This window comes from Tribolium castaneum, chromosome 2 (genome assembly GCF_031307605.1).
Source record: "Tribolium castaneum strain GA2 chromosome 2, icTriCast1.1, whole genome shotgun sequence".
NCBI lineage: Eukaryota > Metazoa > Arthropoda > Insecta > Coleoptera > Tenebrionidae > Tribolium > Tribolium castaneum.
Window position 1 is genome coordinate 25146904 of NC_087395.1, and position 20179 is coordinate 25167082.

Consider the following 20179-nt stretch of genomic DNA (forward strand, 5'->3'; position numbering starts at 1 on the left):
ACAAGGTTATCTTGTTTTCCTTCATTATCGTTGTTATTAAAACACCACATTTATACTCAAAGTGTCTTTATTTAAAAATTACAATTAAATTTTCATTGTCTAATCGGCTTAAATTAAGTGGCACTCAAATCCTCCCGTCCCGGGCGTCCGTGATCGCCCCCCACAGCTCAATCACCAAGTCGTCAGTGAACCCCAACTCCTCCAAATCCGAATTGTCCACAGCGTCCGCAAAATCCATCGAGTTGCTCTTCCCCTGGGCCACCTCCCAGATCTGGGTGGCCAAGTCCTCGTCGTTAATCCCCAGGAAGCTCTCCAAAATCGCGTTGATCTTCTCGATCCCCACGTCCATCACATCGTCCTAAAACCACAACAACTAGTAAAAGAACGATTTTCGAACTCAATTTTCAACCTTCTCCTCAATTTCGGCGTTTCCTCCCGCCTTGAACCTCAAAGTCTCGCGGCCCGAGCCGTAGTTGGACTTTTTGGCGCCCCCTTTGGCGCTCTTGGGGGCTATGCTGTTGAAGCCGCTCTTCAAGGGCTCGACCAGTCGGATCGTGAACGTCTCGCCTTTGGGGATTTCTTTGAGGATTTTGGCGACTTCGAAGTGGCGCTTGCCGACCATCAGCTCCCCGTTGAGCTTCTCTATGTGGTCGCCCACTTGGATGTGGGGGATGTTGTGGATGACGGAGCCCTCTTTGATGCGCTTTATGAACGCGTAACCGGCGCCGTTGTCCGTGATTGTGAGGCCGAGAGCGTCTTCGCTTTTCACGAGTTCAACCTCCTTGGGGCGACCTGAGGGAAGCCGTAGGAAGGAGGATTAAAATTGCTGGTTTTATTAAGGAAACGCACTCATAAATTCTGTTTGGTTATTTTGTGATTATTTTCGTGGAACAAAAACAACTCCAAAGTCCTTCAAATCTTGAAATAAAGAACTTTTTACAACCCCCGTAAATTCCCTCAAAGTTATTAAAAAAGATAAGAGCTTAAGAAATAGGTAGTTCTTATAAAAATTAGAAAATCTAAAACTTTACATAAAAATGTCCTTTTAGCTTTTTTTTTGAATTTCTTTACCTGATCTGACTTGAATAAAACCACAGCAAAAGAAACTAGGATTAAAATTCTACTGCAGACCATTTTTTTCAAGACCTGACCTGACCTGACTGAATTCTAGTTCAATCAAACAAGCCTTTAAACCAAATTTTTTACAACCCCCAAAAAGAGATTAAGAATTAAATAAGTATTTTTTTATAGATTATTTACAAAAGGCTCAAAAAAGACTAAAATTAGAAAAAATGTTGTTAGTAAAAATACTCTCTTGATTTTTTTAGACACAGTTACACTTTGCCTTCAAATCAAATTTTTTGTTTTTTTCAAGATTGTTTAAAAATGGTAAAACCTCGGAAAATAGTTCTTAAAAAATTTTACGTAAATTATAAATTTTGCAAAAAATGTTCTTTTGCTTTTTGGACTTTTTTGACCTGACCTGACCATCATAAAGCCGCAAAAAAATAAAACCAAATTAACTCCAGTCAAATACATACTAAGCTTTCAAATATATTTTTTTAATTCTTTAAAATTGTTCAGAAGTGGGAAAAATAAATCTATAATAAAAAAAGGTTACCAAAAAAGATAAGAGATGAAAAAATAAGTAGTTCTTAAAAAATTGTGAACTCTAAACTTTACATAAATTTTATTTTTTAACTTTTTTTGGAATTTTTTGACCTGACTTGAATAAAGCCACAGCAAAAAAACAGGATAAAATTCTACTGCAAACAATTAAACCTTCAACCATTTTTTTGTTTTTTTTTTTTTTCAAGATAATCCAAAATGAGTAGAAGCTAGGAAAATGGCTTTTTTGATTTTTTTTGGACTAGCCTAACCTGAATAAAGCCGTAGTAAAAATAAAATAAAAGTACAACAGGATTAAATAAAATTTTTCAAGTGTCCTATTCTGAATAACTTTAACAAAACAAGTAATTTAATTTTTTTTTTGTAGAAAATTTCTTTGATAATATCCTGGAAAATTTTGAGGATGCTTATTTGACTGCATTGTGTTATTTTAGAACTTTCACTGTATAATGCGTGAAATGTCAATTGATAGATATCACAGTTGCATACAATTTTTTGACGACCACTAAAAACAGTAAAAGTATTCCCACTTAATTGGATTTTTGAGGTAAAAGTAAATTTCGCTCGGTTTCACCGAATTAATAAATCCCGAATTGTTTTAATTAAAATTTGTTAAATCGGGTTTAGCGCACCATCTGTCCATACTAAGTCCCGTAATCGGGCAATTTTGATTATCGTCGTTAATTTACCGTATGTACCTAGCGGAACTCTCTCACCTTTTCTGTGTGCGAAAATAAAGTCTTCTAAACCGATTTGACCCCCTAGTAGTTTCTTCATGTCCGCTTTGTACGTATTTAACGTACAGAATAAAATCTGAAATGGAAAAGACGGGAAATTCATTAGAGAGGTATGAAGGAAAATGTGCAAATAACATTGACAAAGTAATCGGATATTTAAATTTAGTTGTGCGACCGGATACATGCTGCGTGCTTTACAGGATGTTCCGATACACTTTATTAGATCTAATCCGGGTTTAAATACGCTGTGTTGCCGGTAGTTGGCAGTAAAACGATAAGCAAGCACTTATTACGTGTTTGGGGACGCGAAAAAATCAATTTACACTCGAACATACAAACATTTTCTAAGCCTGAAGTTAACTTCTACAACTCTTAACTAATTTAATTTAATTTAGTTCTAATTAACCTAATTAACTAATTGAATTTTTTAGTTTTTTCGAAAATCAATCTGTAAAAATAGATTTAAGCCATTTTAACTTATAAGTATTTTAATTATAATTAATAGTACAGTATACATATTCTCAATTATTGTGTCAAAATTTTCCGTAATCATAAGTACATAAACAATATAATCACTTAATCAGATAATAATTCATTGTTTTAGTTAAGAATTGATTTAACTAATACAATATTTTTGGACACAAAATCATATCGACCGTATTTTTAATTAAATTCATTTTAATTTAATTTCAAGCAAAAATGTTGATTTGATTTAATTTTCTTAATTTAATTTAATCTACCCTTTAATTTCGTTAGGTATTAAACATGTATTAATTAATTGAGTGCGATTAATTAATTCAATTTAAAATTAAAAATTAAATGTCATGTAAACCAAACCTACTTAATTACAAAATGTTTAGTCTTTTGTGGAATTTTATTGATTTTGCGTAATTACAACTGAATAATGAATTATTCTGACTTGTAACTTGAGATCGCAATGTTGTCAATATACACTTAAATTAAATTAAAATTAATTAAATTAAATCGAGTTTTTTTAGTGTTATCTAAAACATCGATGCTTAAATAAAGTTTTGAACAAAAAATCCTTAAGAAAATTCTTGCTAGTTCCGAAATTCTTTATTAATAATGTTAATTAATTAATTAATTGATTATAATTTTAAAGAATTGTAGAAAAATTCCGAAAACAATCACATGGGTAAAAAAAATTAAAAAAATAATTGCAAATGTTGAATTCTATGTAGTTATTAGTTTTTGTGATATAGTAAAAATAGTAAAAAAAATGAACTGAATTTAATTAGCACCACTTAATTTGATTTATTTTTAGTCATAATGGGTGTGTTTTTGGTCTCCATATTTAGTTCAATAAGTGTTTTAATTTGATAATAAAACCAATCTAATTTAATTAATTTGTGCTATGGTGTTTGTAGTTTAACGTAGTTTTTTAGGTTTAGTAAACTTCTGTGTTCATATTTAAATGAATTAATTAAATTAAACAGTTAATTTAAATTAATTTGAATTGTCTTCCTGAGAATTGTTTCCAGTGTTACGCAACTGCAAGTGTCACAACGTTATTTCTTAATTTATTTCTCACAATTATTACTGACAAAATTGTGTCAATAACAAAAGAGTCATTTGAGCGGATTTGCATTGAAAATTCAATAAACAATGAAAGTTGGACATTTTGTCGTAATTTCAGAAATTAAATAAATTACACTCTGACGCATCCGGGATTAGAACGAGCCAACAGTTATCAACATACCAGCCCGCATTACATTGTTTACAACTTGTGGGCATTAACATGTCGTTAAACTGCATTTTATGGCCAAATAGGCTCGTCAAGTGATCGTTTGTTAGCGCATTTTTGCGAAATTAATTAAGGAAGCTCTGTATTGCATTGGTTGTGCCGTTAGTTCCTTATCAATAGCGTTAATTGCAAACATGTTGTAATCTAGCAGTGGAACTCTCTCTGGTGTTCGGTGTCTGCTGGTGCCACTCGAAATAAAAGATTGTAAAAAATGTAGCTACGGTCGAAAGATCGCTTATCTAATCAGATAACCCGCCAAGGTGTTTACTAGATGTTGCGGAGGTTTGGACCCTTTGTACCTCCGAGGGTGGGAAGTCGAAGCATTCGGCGATTTTCTGGTAGAGTTCTTTGACGTTTGAGAATCCGGAGACGAAGACCGTGGGACTGCCGTGGGCGAGCTGGCAATGGAACTGCAAGGAGGCCTTGCTGATGGGCGACACTGGCGACGGGGGCACTTTGCTCTTCACCACGTTATTGTTCTCCACCGAGTCGGTGTGCGCCAACGTCGGCTTCGGGCGATTTTTTTTGAACATTTCCACACTTTATTTGCACCGAAACTAAACTATGTGTGACATAGTCGAGGGAGCTTATCGAGATAACGGCGACGTTATCAAGATTACGATTTTTCGGTACATATCTACAGCGCGTTTTAATGTTGACTGAACCACGTAGAGGACGATGATGGTTGGGAAGGTAGTTTTGTTATTGATGCAGGTGTAATTAGATCCGCGGGCTGGGAAGCACGACGATACTTGTTTCCAGTCATTAGCTGGGACAATGGGTTTGATGGGTTTGGGACTGCGCTCCGGACAAAAATTTACAAGGAAAAAAATAACACCTTGTACAATATATACCAACACTACTATGACATAAAAAAATTAAATTGCTCGTTTAGGAATTCGAAAAATTTCACTTTTCTATTATGTACTATTAATAATAGTTAAAGAAGCAAGGATAATTTAAGTGAAAGTATGCATTTTCGAAATTTCATGCTGATTTTCAAAATTTGGTTCCGCAATCCCAAAATTTTTTATTTGACTCTAGTTTTTCAAACTCAAAAAGTCAAAAACTGCTCTAAAACCCTGGTTATAATTTATAATTGTTACAACAACCATAAAATTAACTACGTGTTAAACAATGCGCAAAATTCACTTTTTTATTATTAATAGGTAGGTAATAAAGATACTCGAAGAATTTAAGTGAAAATATGTTGGTATTTTCGAAATTTTGCAAAAATTATTAACTAAGTGAAGCTATAAACAAAACCTAGTTTCATAAATAACTGACGCAGTTGAAGATATGTAAGAGAAAAAAAAAGAAAAAATTTATCAGTGTCAGGGATCTAATTTTATGACGTGGAACTAGATGTTCTCGTATTTTCGAAATTTATTCTCCGAAATCAATCTCCTTCATGCAGCTGCTGCCTAGATATTTTATTTACTTAAATTGTTTTCAAATTTGAGTAAAAACACCATTTTTTTTCAATTCTATTCTCTCATTTTCTCAAGTTTTTGTTATTAGTTTAACTTTAACTTAAAAAAATATCCGAACGCTGAAATTTTGCAAGGAAGATTATCAATTATTTTTGAAATTCAACCTCTTTTCGGAAAACTACTGAAACTAAAACATTGTTGTTTTGACTGTTTTTTACTTTGTTCTCTCGTTTTTTAAATTTTTGTTACTTATTTTACTTTTAAAAAACTAAAAATTTATCCGGGCCAGGGTTTGGAACCCCATATAATTGAATCGATTTTTTTTTCCAATTACTGCTACTTAAGAAATTTGACTTCCGAAGTCACTTTTTTTAATTGCTAATATTTTCATTTCATATTCTTTATTAAAATTATACAAAGAGAGTTTAAAGTAACGCGAAAAAGTATTTTTTATTATAATTAAAAAAAACAAAGGCCTTTTTTGTGTAATTATAAATAAGTTTTAATTTTTACAAAATTTTCTTTTTTATATATCTTCAATAATTTTTTTAAATATTTTTATACATAGCAGAGAGATAAAAAAGTATACTACCAAAAACAGTATAAAAATGTCAGTTACTTTAAAAAAAAATAAAATATGGCTATATTGTTCAAAAACCAATGACATCACATATGTTACAGTGAAGTCAATTTGTAGTATTTTTAAAAATAAAATCGACCTGTTTGAGGATTTTTTTGAAAAATGATTTACAACGAAAATATAAATTTTATGCAGTTTTTTAGCGTCTTAGCTCTTGGCATTAACTTTTGATATTACTTGTGGTAGCCATTTGCACCACAATGATCAAAAATTTTTATATCAAGTAGAAAAAGACAATTATTTCGTTTGTGAGTGTATATTTTAACCAAATAATTGCTGTTATTATTTTTTGAGTTTACTCTGTTTTTTAGTTCGTTATTCCTTTTAAATCCGCATTAAAGATTCAGAAAAAAACTTCTAGACTAGGGTTTGAACCCTCATATTTTGAACTATAATGCTTTTGCTGATTGGTTATTTTCAAAATTTGACTTAAAATAATAAAATCCAAAAATCTACCACATCCTAGAAGTTTGTGAAAAAATTCCACTCCCAATATTTTAAATAATTTTTTTTTTTTTGATAATTGCTTAAATTTTCTATTTTACTCCGAGCATAGTTATCTAAATTATTTAAATAAAAAAAATGGTCCAGTAAAGCACTCAGGGATGTTTTAGCACCATGTAGGTATGATAATTTGTCTTGTCATTCCTTGGTTTAACCGATAAAAAAATTGATTAAGACCAGGATTCGAACCCTCAAATTTTGAATCGGAAATTTTTTGCTAATTACTTATTTTTGAAATTTGACTTCCGAAATCACACAATTAACATCCGAAATATTCGTGCGACTGCGGTCTAATTTTTTTTTTATTTTATTTATTCAAACTTAGATCAAAATGCAGATCCAAAAATTTAGTCGGTAGTCCTAATGTAGCGCTTATTTTTTTTACATTCTTTTTTTTCTCCTGTTTTTGTAATTTATTTTACTTCCGAAAAGCAATTAAACCAAAAACTTTTAAAAATCCGGCTATTTGCACATTTTGGGCCATACTTCGGGCCGCCATTGTTGGCAATGAAATAAAACACGTGTACCTGGTTGCATAATTTATCATTCTTTATTTGGCAGTAAGTACGTTTGGTCCTAATTAGATTGGTCAATACTCGTGCTTAATATACGACAAAAATACGTTGTAAAGCATTGTGACGAAATTAATATAAATAACTTGGTATCTACAGGGGATTAAATAAAAATTGATAAACTGCGTCGGTGGCCACACACACCAATCCATCTGCAACAAACCGACTCAAACCACTAATCCTCCATCCTAGCAAACAATTACCGTATAAACAGCCCCAAATTTGCCTAAAAACTCCTCACTTATCCGCTTTACAGGTTTCTGTTCTAATAGCCCTAGTGTGTAGAAAAACTGGGCTATACAAATCGGGGACATGACAATTTGGTCGGCTAGAATTTTTTTGCTAACCGTCACCATGTCGCGCAAAGGCCACAATTTGTTGATCAACCCGTAATAGTAGTGGTGGACGGGTCCCATCCCCAACCCCACCAGAAACATTCTGCCTGAAACTGGGTTAAAAAGCGGTCACAAATCGAATTTTATACCTAAACGGCCGTAATCATAACGGGGCTCGTCCTCGCGGGCCTTGAAATCGTGGTGGAACTCTTGCTCCACGATGTCCCCCAGAAGCATGAGCACCCCCGAGCTCACAGTGTTTGTCACTAGCAGGTACTTGCCGAAAGCTGCCCTAATCGTGTACTGGAAGCGGCCCGCAGGCCCCGATTTTGGCCCAGAAGTTGAAAATTGGCGCAAAATGACCAAACTCCGACGCAACATCGCAGGTTATGTAACTGTCACACTTGGAAAAATTTGCGAGCGAAAACACCTATGCGTAATCCATTAAGCTTTATTTACACAAAAGAGTGACAATTGAGTAATATAATGTGAATATGTTGTAATTATTAAGTACATTTTTGCGAATTTTTTTTTGCAAGTGACGTTTCAATGACGTTATAATCGCCACATCTACTGGCTACTAGGTGGCGGGGCGGGGCTTTGAGTAAAAAAACTGTCAAAGTTTGTTTATAAATGGCGTCACGGGTTTTTTGTTGTGTTATTTTCTGATGTGGTTTTTTGTTGTTTGAAATTTTTGTTTGAGTGAAATTGAGTGTAGACAAATTCCAGTGGTTGGTGCGAGTTTTCAGCTTATTGATTTCCGGGTCTTGGCTGAAAATCGGATGAAAGTGGGCGGAAACTGGGCCGGAATGAGATATAATCAAATAAAATGCCGAGTTCTCCTGAAGCCGTACAAAATCCGCTCGAAAAGGTATTTTTAATTAATTTAATCACCAGAGGCGTAGCACCCGGCAGGCTGGGGTCATCGCTAGTGCGATTTACCCCTTTGTCAAACCAAAAAAAGCAAGCGAACTGATACCCACATTTATTTAGTGCACTAATAATAAAAAACAACATAAATAAAATTAATACGAGTACATAAACATTCTCCACTCTAAAAATTATTCTCTCGCTTCGTGTAGTGTTCTTCTAGGAATTTTATCTGTACTCCAGATTTTTATTAAAATTCTTCACAAATTTTTTAAAGCCGTTTTTAGATCTGAAATTTCGACTATTCTTTATAGTTTTCTAGATTCTGTTCTAATAATTCTTTTCCAAATGCTTCTTTACAATTATTTTCTAATTTACAAAATTCAAAATTCTTTAATAGTTTTGCTTAAATTTTTTCCTGTTTATTATTTTTTAGCATTGTTTCTGGGATTTTTCGTAAAGTTTTTTTTATGTTTTTGATCTTTTCTAAAATCGTGTTTTTTACAATTATTATTTTTTGGTTTCTACTCAAAATTATTTTCTAAACACATCTTCTATATTTTTTTCTACATTTCCTTCTTTGTTCTCCTTTGTGTCCTTTCAAAATTCTTTTATGGTTTGGTTTAGAATTTTTTTCTGATTATTATTTTTTAGTACTCTTTTCTAGAATTTTTCTTATGATTTTTTTCCAAACTCGTGTGTAAATCTGAAATCTGGACTCTTTTTTGGATTATTTTCTAAATTCAGCTTAAGATGCTGTTCTAATAATTTTTCTTCAGAACTTTCTTTTCAATTATTTTCTAGATTTTCCTCAAAATTATTTTATAAACACTTCTATATTTTTTAAAGTTTTCCAATTTTTTTGTATAGATTTTAATCTGTGTTCTTTCAAAAATCTTTTATAGTTTGGTTTAGAAATAGCATTGTTTAAAAATTCTCAAAATATTGTTAGAATTCGCCAGGCTGGCAACACTTTAGCGCCAGTTTTAATGGATCTGATTCCGCCGATCGTGCATTTTTTTACTTTCGCCCGACTAATGTAAATAAGTGAAATTATTTATTGTCTCGTCAATGTCCAGTGGTGACAATACGCCAACAATCACCACTTTCCACTCAATTTATGTTTGCATGTCTCGGATAATTTTATAATTCCCGAGATAAGTCTTGAGCCTTATTCGTTTGAAATATGACCCAACTTTCTACACTTTATCTTGGGTCCCCTATGCCTCAAAATATAATGAAAGTGATCGCGACTTTCCCTGTCCATTCATTCGCGCAGGAAAAAAGCGTTTCGTGCCGGTCAAGTGACGATAAATCGGGCCCTTATGAGGGCTCGAATGTCGCCCCTGGTTTCGTCGATGATTCGTTCATTGGGGAAAGTGTTTTCAAACGTGCACAGCACATGCCGGATCGAATCCGGATGTGGTTGTTTTGTGATTGAAGTTCTGGAGTTTGTTTTTGTCGGATTAAAATTCACTTTCTCGAAACGAATCGCAATAATAATTGTGAATGTCGAGTGCATGGTTTTTGTTGATCGATTAGGTGGCTTTTTTCCGCCAATGATCATTAATTGAAGATAATCCGGCTACCGGATTACGGGGTTTTTACAGTCCGGTTTGAAGCCGGCTTTACTCGTCGAGCAGGTGAAGAGGCTGGCAGTGGCGGAGGAGGGAATGGCAAATAAACAAGGCTTAAGCGTGTGTTTTATTGTAAATTAAAACTGTGATAAATGACTCGTACTTTTTATTATCCCGCGTGTCATACAATAGGATTGCGCGAGAAATACCTGAGTAATCTTTGCAAATAATAATATGTACACGGGTTTTTTAATTTCGTGATAACCTAACAGATAACATTTTTGAATGATAATATTTGTGATAAGGCGTTTTTAGTCGATTATTTATTCTTAGTTTTCCAAAAAGAAATATTTGAGTTTAGTTTTCCGGATTAAAATCGAAATTATGATTTCTGTAAAGTTACTTTTCAGTGGTTTTTGGTTCACTTGAGGTTTTTTGTAATATATTTAAAAATTAAAGAAAATAATTTTACAAATTTTTCAATTTCTTTATTTTCACAAAAATTTAAATTAAATTTTTATTTCTTATGAAAAATTGGTATAATATGTAAAATGAGTCGTAGAATTCAATGGAACAAACCGCAATTCTCTACGACTTTTAGTTTTTTTTATGAATTTTTTTAATGAATAAAATTTTTCACTATGACAAATGGCTACCCTAAATTTAGGCAAAAAATTTTAAATTTTTAATTCTTATGAAAAATTGATATAATATGTAAAATGAACCGTAGAATTCAATGGAACAAACCGCAATTCTCTACGGCTTATAGCTTTTTTTTATGAATTTTTTTAGTGCAAAACTTTGATCGCCTCTGTAGCCGGAACCGTTGCCCGGAGCGGCTCCGGGTTTAATCGAGAAAATAGATAAAATTAAGCGCTATCAGATGGTTTTTTGTTCGTTGCTTTAAGTCTTACAGTTTCCGAGAAAAATGCAAAAAAAGGTTTCCATTTTAACTTTTTTTCAATTTTCAATCGCCAATTAAGGCGAAACTATTAAAGATATCGAGAAACGGAAAAATGGAGGACAACCGGAATAAAAAACTCTACAAAATGGCATAGGACTCAAGGCGATATCGCGCAAAAAATTTTTCAATTTTCAAACGCCGATTACGGCGAAACTAACAGAGCTAGAAGAAAACGGTTTGTTCCATTGTAAAGAGCACATCAAAATCTATAAGATAGGATAAGTTTTATTCGATTCTGAGACACTTTTAAAATTGACCATTTTGTAGGGGGGGGGGTGTTAACTTTTTTTTAATTTTTTTTATTTTCCCAATTACGACTAAACTATTCGAAAAAGTGAAACTGTTTTGATTCTTACCTATGCAAAATGATCCGGGGAATCGATTGGCATCGAGAAAATTGCCAAATTCCCAATAGTTTTTTAGTTATGAATTTTTAAAAATTTTACCAATTTTTGCATTTATCTGCAATTTTTTCGAAAACTATTAGTCGGAGAGCAAATGTCTTTTTAAAAAAAGATGGATAATTAAAAGAGCTTTCCAACGATAATACACTTCATGGGGTTATCTCTAATAGTTCCGCAGTTATTGCGCGATAAATCTTCCGGGTATCCGAAATCGACCAAAATCGCGACAAAAATTGAAAAAATTAAACATCAAAAAATCGAACAAATGGACTTTTTTTGGACTTTTAACAACTCTAGTGGGTTGTTAAGACATATAAAAGTCCATAAAACTTTGCTAGAGTGAGTTTGAAGAAACATTTTTTTTATTTTTATAAAGGCCCTTAAAATTGTAACCAAAAAATTTCAAAATTTTAAATCTCGTGAAAGACTAGTATGACACGTAGAATGAGCAGTAGAATTCATTGTAATAAACCATTTTGTTTTACGACGTTTAGTTTTTGAGTTTCCAACTTTCCACATTCTTGCATTAGATAATTCCAGATTATGTCATTTTCCACCCAATTTCCTCTTTCGGCTTTTAGGTCTCTGTGTTGCATATAGAGTGAAAGCAAGTATTGTATTTGGTAAAGTTTAAATTATAAGATTAGATAACCTAGATTTTAATCAAGAGCTTAATTTACCGACTCTTGCGGAAGTTTATAACTCGGTATACAACATGTTTGTGGTTTATATAATACATTGTTTATCTTTTGGTTAAACCAACGAACTATGCTACACAGTTTTATCGAAAAGTGATAATAAAAAATGTAATTTGGGGCAAAACGCAGCAATTTTTTCGGTTTTTGCGTCCAGCCAACAAGCCAAATAGGTCTTCCAGCGTGCAGTCAACCGAGCCCAAACCCCACACGCCATCCATCCGCCACTGGCGTCTCCTTTCGCAAAGACCTCGTCTCTTGAGCAGTCGTCCAGCGAGCGCTAATGCAAACGTTGTTCGCGTTTCGCCGAACTTTGCCCGCTGCTGCTGTCGGTGTCGGTGTATTCTATTATTAGTCAGGGACGCCACCGATGATGATTACGAATAGGTATGTCACGTTTTGTATTTATGTCAGTAGTGCACGATGTGGTGTTGTTGTCATCGCAAACGCAAGAAGGTACGAAAAACTGGAGCGTGTTAAACGTCGCCAGGAGGGCCCTCCGGGCGATCACACACCGATTTGTTTATTCGCCTAGAAAGCGCTCAATTTCAGCAAAAATGCAACCGCGGTTATTCCGAACGTCGTACAAGGCATGCCGGTATGTGTGACAGAGGTACCGTTTTGTAAAATTCGACGCGAAACGGGAACTTTTCAACACTTTGCCTCGACAAGTGGGTATTTGCCTTTTTACACTTTCACAGCGGCAGTTTCGATTTTTTACACCGAATTTACATTCGGAAGACCAATGCGGACTAAGCGGATCAAGGTAGTAAAAGATGAAGCGAAAAGTGAGTTCGGTTTTAAATTCAACCATTCCAAAAACTACTTCCGGTATTAATATTAAAACGCATTACTCACAAACATGAACGTGTTTCACTTAATTTAACCATTTTTTCTCGTTTGGTGCCAAAATGGTACTAAAACAACATTAAGAAACAGGTTTTGCAAGTTAGCTTCTGTCTTTTACTTGTGACCAAAAAAATAAGGGTAACCCTTATAATTTTAGACTCCAAATAATGTTAACTTGACGTGTAATTGACTTATTTTAATAAAAGTCAGCTAAATGTATTTTTGCTCTTACTCAAAAACTAATAATCAGACAGAAATCAGCGTTTGCGGTTAAATACTTCATTATTTTTTCTATTTACACGAATTTTTTCAAAATTTTTCTACAATTATTACTATTAATAAAATGAAAAATGATGATTTGAGAGAAAATTCTTAAGAAAATTAATATTAGCTTCAATACTACGTTTATTTTTTTCTACTCCTAATATTTTTATTATAACCGTTCGGATCGTTGAAAAGGCTGTATATAGCTATTGAGACACTCGTCTAGGGCTCGTGCTCTAATTTTTCGAATTTTTACATTTCTTCAATTAAGTATTTTTCGGAACTAGTGACATTTATTTCAGGTATTTTTTGCACAAAATATTTTTGCATCGTTTGCTTTAGAATGTCATGGGAAATAATAGCATGAGACCGAAAATGTACTGAATTAGAGCAAACCTTGAACGGGAGGTGTAACTTTAAGCACATTTTTTTGTAACACGGTGCTGTAAAAATCACTGAAGGAGACCATAGTAGTGTCTAGAAATACTATTTTTAAAATTTATTCTGAAATTCTGCTCACCAATTAAATATTTCCACTCCCCATTTATTTTTTCACCTTTTTAAAAATGTATTTTTTTTGGAATAACTTTTTGAAAAATTATTTTTAAATTCTGATCTGTCAATTGTTGACAAGTGGCTGAAATTCCGCATGCACAGCCTGCTCTAATTGAGTTCATTCTCGAACTCATGTTATTTATGTGTAGTGCTTTAATATTGGTTAATTACTTAATTATTTGTAGAAAAATTCTGACATACGTAGAGAAAAATAGTAAACACTGAATTCTCTATGAAATTTTTGAGTAAAAAAACTTGGAAAATTTTTACTTATCTCAAAGTTAATTTAAAAATAGGGCGATTACGTTTAGTCTTAAATTTTAGATCATGTCTGTAAAACTATGTATTTATTTGCGGTATTTTGATTGGAGTTACGATTCTGAAAGTTGCTTTTTTGTGAAAAAAGTCGTGTTTGCTGTTTTCCGTAATAGCATTTTATTTCTAGAAAGTAGTTTGGTTTTTTGAATTTTTTGACTTGGCAACATTCCTGCTCCAATTTTATTATTTGTGGTAAGGCTTTCAAGTTCTTTTAATTGCCCATTCCGCATATTTGCTTTAATAATATGCCTTGTCCAGGGCCGGCTTAGATTGTAAAATCTCGCACAATATTTTAATTATCTTATCTATTGCAATAATTTCTTGGCTTTTATGTCGTTATTACTTTCCATCGCAACAAGAAGTCCGATTTCTCTGTTTTTAATTTTATTTTATTAATTATGCAATTTAGATCATATACGTACTTCCTGAGTCGCGTTTGTGTTTTCATGCTACATTTCTCTTTTATTACGATTATGATTGTTAATTGGTTTTCTCGAAACAGAGATGGAAAAACAGGAAAATCGCGGGATGGATTTGTACATCAGTCCGAATTATTATGAAAAACTTTACATAACTCCGACATGCAACAAAAGTGAAATTCTGTCGGTCTCATCATTGTTTGAAGCATGGGAAAAGTCGCTTTCTTGCACTGATAGAAACAAATTGCATTTTCACTGGAGTTCGGTTCTCTACCTGCAAATTCCCAAAAATCCAGGTAGAGAGACGCATAATAGAACGGAATGTGTGGGTCAGGCAAGGGTTATTGCGAAATTTCCGAAAGTAATTTTTTCCAAAAATACGAAGCAGGTCGTATTTACATTTGGGTGTCGATATTGACACGGTTTAGTGAGCGCAATTAAATTTCAAAATTATTCCAATTCCAATTAAGAAATCGCAAATTTTTTAATTATACTGGGTGACATTAGAAACGCAACTATTTCAATTTCAAATTTTTAATTACTATACTAGGTGACATTAGAAATGCGACCACTTTACTCGTAACAAACGCTGCAATAATATGATAATTCTTTATCTTCCCGGAAAGGAATCAAGACTCCATCCGCGAATAGTTTTATCTCTGTGACGTCGTTAAGATTACTTATCGAAATTCAATAGTTTCGATTCAGTTTCGCTTTACGCTTCATGTTTTTAATCAACCGACCATTTTTACGAAAATGAAAGTGTGTAAGTAATTGTTACATAAATTATGATCATTATATGCAAATTTAATCGCTGTGGAAAAATCAATCGACTTCCGCCCGATTTTCGCGTGATAGAAGTGGTCCCTGAGTGGAGCGCTGCGGCGCCCAAAAATTTGGACAAATGGCCGCAATAAACAAAAATCTTTACAGGGTGATTCGTTCTGGACTCATTAACTATAATTAAATTTTTTACCACATAATAAAACTTATAATTTTGTTTTTCTTGCCTTGTCTATTGTCGCTTTCAGTTCTTGTACATCACCACAGCCAATTAATTAAACACAATTGACCTTATATTGCGTTTGTCGTTGCCCATATGGCACGGAGGTCCTGGAATTTACTCCACTTACCTTAAAACGTCGTCAGAGGCGACGATAAATATTTATCATTCTCGTACGTGTCATAAATGAAAATTTTCCATACTTTGTTTACACGTTAAGGTCAGGTGTTAGTCCCCAGTCATCACATTTTCAATTGTGTGCGGCCTTTAATTACCCTTATTAAAAACGGCCGTTTGTTGGCCGTTGACCCAGGCCATCTGTTCGAGTGAAGTAAAATTTCGGAAAAACGCTCCAATTTGCTTGTGCACATGTTGTTGTTGATGGAATCTCGTCTTCCTTTCAGGAAGCGATAATGATGCAAAGTTTGTTGATTTTTACGGCGTTTATAGAAGGGGTGGTATTGTTGTGTTTCCGGCGATGTTTTGGTTGCGTTTTAATAGAGCGTGGATTTTCGTTGTTTGGATGTCGCGTGACAGGTTGTTCACACTCTCTTTCGCTCTGCATTCTATTTTGTATTCAAAAGAGGGGCGCGAGCAGAGGAAGCGCTTTATTGCAAACACGGGCGATCTCGCGACGACAGACAGCGAATTGAAAACGAAGTGATCCGTTTTTTGGTTTTGTTCCAAAAATAAAAATAAAAAATCAATTCAGAAAATATCATGGAAAAATTTCATTTGACGTTAGATTCGAAAATAGTTAATTAAAAATTTATGGTTCGATCCCTGTATTGGATTTTTTTTCTTTTTTTTTCTAAATGGAAGTATAATAAATAGGCAATAATGTCAAGAGACAGGCTTGTTAGAAGACTAAATTTTAAAATTTAGTTACCAAAAGTGTGGGGTTCAATTCCTGGTCCGGAACATTTTTTTTTTGTAATTTTCTAACAGGAAATAAATTAATACCTAATAACAGCGATCCTGCATAAGACATTAATTTTAAACGGAAATTAAATTTGTATCAAAAACTATGATCTCATGAAATTAAAACGAATTTTTACATTAAAAAACCTTTAACCACTATTTTTTGTTTTTTTTTTTACGACTCAGTTTCTGTGGAGTTGTTTAAGCGATGTTTTTCCATACGAATAAAGACACTGTGGTAAAATTTCAAATTATGATTCGAAAATTTTGAAGATAAAATTCCGAAAATAATTCTCAAAAGTCTGTGGTTCGATCCCTGGTCCGGCTGACTTTTTTTCTGGGTTATTTTTTAAATGAAAATAATAACACAGACGCCGATCTTAACGAAAAACATCGAATCGTAAACCAAGTGATTCGTTTTTGGATTTTTTATTTTTTTCGAAGAACCAAGTAGATTTTGAAGATAAATAAAATTCCAAACTAACTAACCTGTTTGTTGAAATTTATGACGTAAAAGATTTTAGTCGCACTTTTGACACCCCTACTTTTGGTAGGGGTGTCATTCTTTCTGATCGTGACTGTAGATTTAAAAGAACTCTTTTCTTTATTGTTATAAAACACAAAAACTAATGAAGAGTCTAAAATAAGAAAAATAAAAGCAATGGCGAAGGTAACAATAATAACGATAACCACAATAATGAAAATGAAGGTCAAGAAATGTTATATTTTTTAGAAGTGTTGGGCGTAAAAAAATAAAAAAACCAAAATTTTGACTTCTTTAATCTTTGTTGTTGAAAATGTAAAGTTAAACTTTGTAGTTTGGTATCGTGTAATTTTTATGCACTTCTGTTAGATGGGTGTCAATTAAAAGTGATCAAATTTTTAATCCTTCAACTGGCTGGAATTTGACCCTCTTTTGTCCGCTTTGCCCCCTTTAGGGCGCCGTATAAAGGCCCCAATTTGTCATGATTGATGTACAAACAGGGGAGTTATTAAAACGACCTCGGTTAACCGTTTTTTAAGGCCAAAACGGTTAGCACCAGGAAATGCGTCCGATCGATCCGTTATTATCGTGATTTGCGAGTAAATTATTTCGCGATTAGTGCTATTCTCGTTGTTTTCACTCATTTCAAACAAAATTGTTTACTTTGGAGTCAATCAGAGGTAAAAAGAAGAAAGTGACTATAATAACAATAATCGAGAAAGCGCCAAATTAATCGAATTGTGTGGCAAATTAAAGAAGTTTAAACTCGGAAGGAAGTGAATCCTGTGAGCGCACCTGTTGCATAGTTTGTGCAAATTGATTGTAGCCGCCATATGCGCGCTATTTACAAACTTTATCATTTTTCAAACATGTACTTAATTAATTGTCCTCCCTTTGGGTGTTGTTTTATCTTAGAAAAATTGTTTAAAGCGCGCATGAGCCGGCCCTCATTACAACGCGGGTTGAATAGTTTATGCGTAATCACGGCACCAAGCACATGTTTGAGATAATTGCTGCGGCTTATTTATGGTATGCAAACATTGAAAAATCTTGTTGTTAAAAAGTCCAATTTCAAGGCAATCAAGCAAACGACTTGTTATTGGTCAAATTTCACACTCTTTCTCTTTTAATTGGCCGTTTGAAAGCGCAAACCGCAGTGATAATAATTCGTCATTTCCAGGATTTGACAACGAAAGAAGAACAACCCACCAAAACCCACAACACCATCGAGGAGCTCAAAACCAAACTAACTAACATAGAAACAGGTGAGCGATCGATTTTTCCGGCGTAATTCCGCACTTGACCTATTGCAAATCCGATTATTCGGCCTTGACTAGCCTGGCTTCGCTCCGGATGATTTTTTTTACCATTTTATTTTAGAAGAGTCTGCCATCGAGATGATTCCGGAGAGTCAGAGAGGGCCAACGCACCACCCCCCACCGCCCCATCTCAACGAGGACGGCTTGATAATTCCCCGGAAACCGCCAAATCCGGTGAAGGAAAACAGCGAGCGCCAGAATCTCCACAAAGAGTTGTTATTTAATCAGAAAATGTAATTACGAGTGGTGTTGTTACGCAGTGGTGATTTTTACTGATTTTTCAGTGGGAAAAATGTACTCAACCAAAAATCCGAATTGCAAAAAGCGCTCGAAAAACAGAAGGAGAATTTGGCGAAGAAACAACTGGAGAATCATTTGGCTGATAAAACACCAGAGTTGGAGAAGGTGATAGCTGATAGGGCGAAGCGGTTGCAGGGCAACACCAACGAGGAGAAGGTGGGTAATAATCTGTTTGGAAAGAATTTTCCACATGAGCAATAAAAAATAAACTGCTTATCAAATACAAATAGCTAAAAAATAAATAAATAAATAGTGTAAGTACAAAAAAATATTAAATACAATTAAATTGATAATTTCAATTAAATACAGTATTAATTGTGTGTTTGACTTTTTTGTGGACATTTCGAAGAGAAAATTGCTTTTAAATGACCACCGACATTTATTTATTTAGTTGGTTTTTATTTATTTATTTTTCGATAGTACATCTTTTTGACAATAAAAAAATAAACAAAATAAAAAATAATTGAAGATTACATAGAAAGACATTATCTGATTGTTCTAGCTATATTTTAAAGGGACATTTTTTTAAACACATAATATGAAACCTAAACACAAAATAATAAACAAAAAAAATATCTTACACAAAATAAAGCAAGAAGAGAAAGGTAGAGCTTTTTGTCTTTTTATACTTTATTTTTTGATTTTTTATCAGAAAAAAAAACAGTACACAATAAAAAAACAGCAGACAAATTTGTAAAATTTAAAAACAAAAAATATATTAAAAAAACTGAATGGACCAGTTCGAGGATTTTTTTTTTGAAAAATGTTTTATTTTATAATAAAGGTTTTGTACTTTACTCTTGGTTTAGTATAGTATGTTTGTCTGGTGTTTATTAAAAAAACAGTCGCTATTTATAAAACAAGGAAAGAACCAAAAACTAAAGTTTGTTGTAAATTAATTTATTTATTTTATGATTATTTTTCTATGAATGAGAAAGATAAAGGACTATACAAAAGTAAAACCGATTGTTGAAAACAACAAAATATTTAATTTTTTTATATTAAAAAGAAGAAATAGTAATTCCAGCTTGCACTAGATCAATAATTTAAAAAAAATAACTAAAATAAAATATTAATTCACAACAGTTGCATTATTCTAAGTATTGCCAACTTTGTCTTGGTAACTTTGTTAAACTTTTTATTAATTAATTATTAATACTTTAACGAAAAAATTGATAAAAATCTTTTCTACATTTTTTAATGTCAGGTAAAAATGAAATTAAATAAAATTATCTAAAAAAATTACTGATACATAAAATCAAGGGAAGTTCTTGGTAACTATTAATTGGTGATAACTTTTTTATTTTATTCAGCTAAAGTCGATTATTTTGCAAAAATAAGTCTTGAATAAAAAAACTTTCTTGGTGTTGCAGAACGAGGACGACAAAGTGATCAACAAGGAGTTCCTCCAGGCTCGAATGAAGCTGAAGAACCGCAGCGATTCCAAATAAGACTTGACGCATTTCCGTATCAAATCTTAGGTTTATTTAACTGTTTTCTTATTTTATGTGATAAGTATTAGGTGTACTCATTAGGACTTGTGTAATATGTATCATACTATGCAATAAAATTATTTTTTCTACACCCGAGTTTGAATCCCCCGCCAATTGGAAACACCTGCA

The 20179-nt window shown here is 33.0% G+C and overlaps 3 protein-coding genes across 6 annotated transcripts; 1 reads left to right on the forward strand and 2 right to left on the reverse strand.

Annotated features, from left to right (window-relative positions):
- Nucleotides 1-49: 49 nt before the first annotated feature.
- On the reverse strand, nucleotides 50-4814 carry kermit. The gene is made up of 4 exons (XM_963605.4): nucleotides 4431-4814; nucleotides 2346-2442; nucleotides 410-792; nucleotides 50-358 (listed from the first exon to the last, which is right to left on the reverse strand). Exons 1-4 carry the CDS (start codon nucleotides 4662-4664, stop codon nucleotides 125-127), a joined length of 948 nt encoding a protein of 315 aa, XP_968698.1. The 5' UTR covers nucleotides 4665-4814; the 3' UTR covers nucleotides 50-124.
- A 2420-nt stretch (nucleotides 4815-7234) lies between these two features.
- LOC657213 (mpv17-like protein 2) lies at nucleotides 7235-8138 on the reverse strand. The gene is made up of 3 exons (XM_963684.4): nucleotides 7765-8138; nucleotides 7484-7722; nucleotides 7235-7432 (listed from the first exon to the last, which is right to left on the reverse strand). Exons 1-3 carry the CDS (start codon nucleotides 7994-7996, stop codon nucleotides 7298-7300), a joined length of 606 nt encoding a protein of 201 aa, XP_968777.1. The 5' UTR covers nucleotides 7997-8138; the 3' UTR covers nucleotides 7235-7297.
- A 132-nt stretch (nucleotides 8139-8270) lies between these two features.
- Nucleotides 8271-20139, forward strand: LOC657364 (uncharacterized protein). Of its 4 annotated transcripts, none has more exons than XM_008200166.3 (5): nucleotides 8271-8486; nucleotides 18119-18203; nucleotides 18319-18490; nucleotides 18542-18713; nucleotides 19931-20139. In XM_008200166.3, the coding sequence occupies exons 1-5, from the start codon at nucleotides 8445-8447 to the stop codon at nucleotides 20006-20008; spliced, it is 549 nt and encodes a 182-aa protein (XP_008198388.1). In that variant the 5' UTR covers nucleotides 8271-8444; the 3' UTR covers nucleotides 20009-20139. The 4 variants fall into 4 exon arrangements, with proteins under 4 accessions (XP_008198388.1, XP_008198389.1, XP_015839077.1 ...); XM_008200167.3 differs by lacking the exon at nucleotides 8271-8486 and adding an exon at nucleotides 12329-12581; XM_015983591.2 differs by lacking the exon at nucleotides 8271-8486 and adding an exon at nucleotides 12700-12723.
- Nucleotides 20140-20179: the final 40 nt, after the last annotated feature.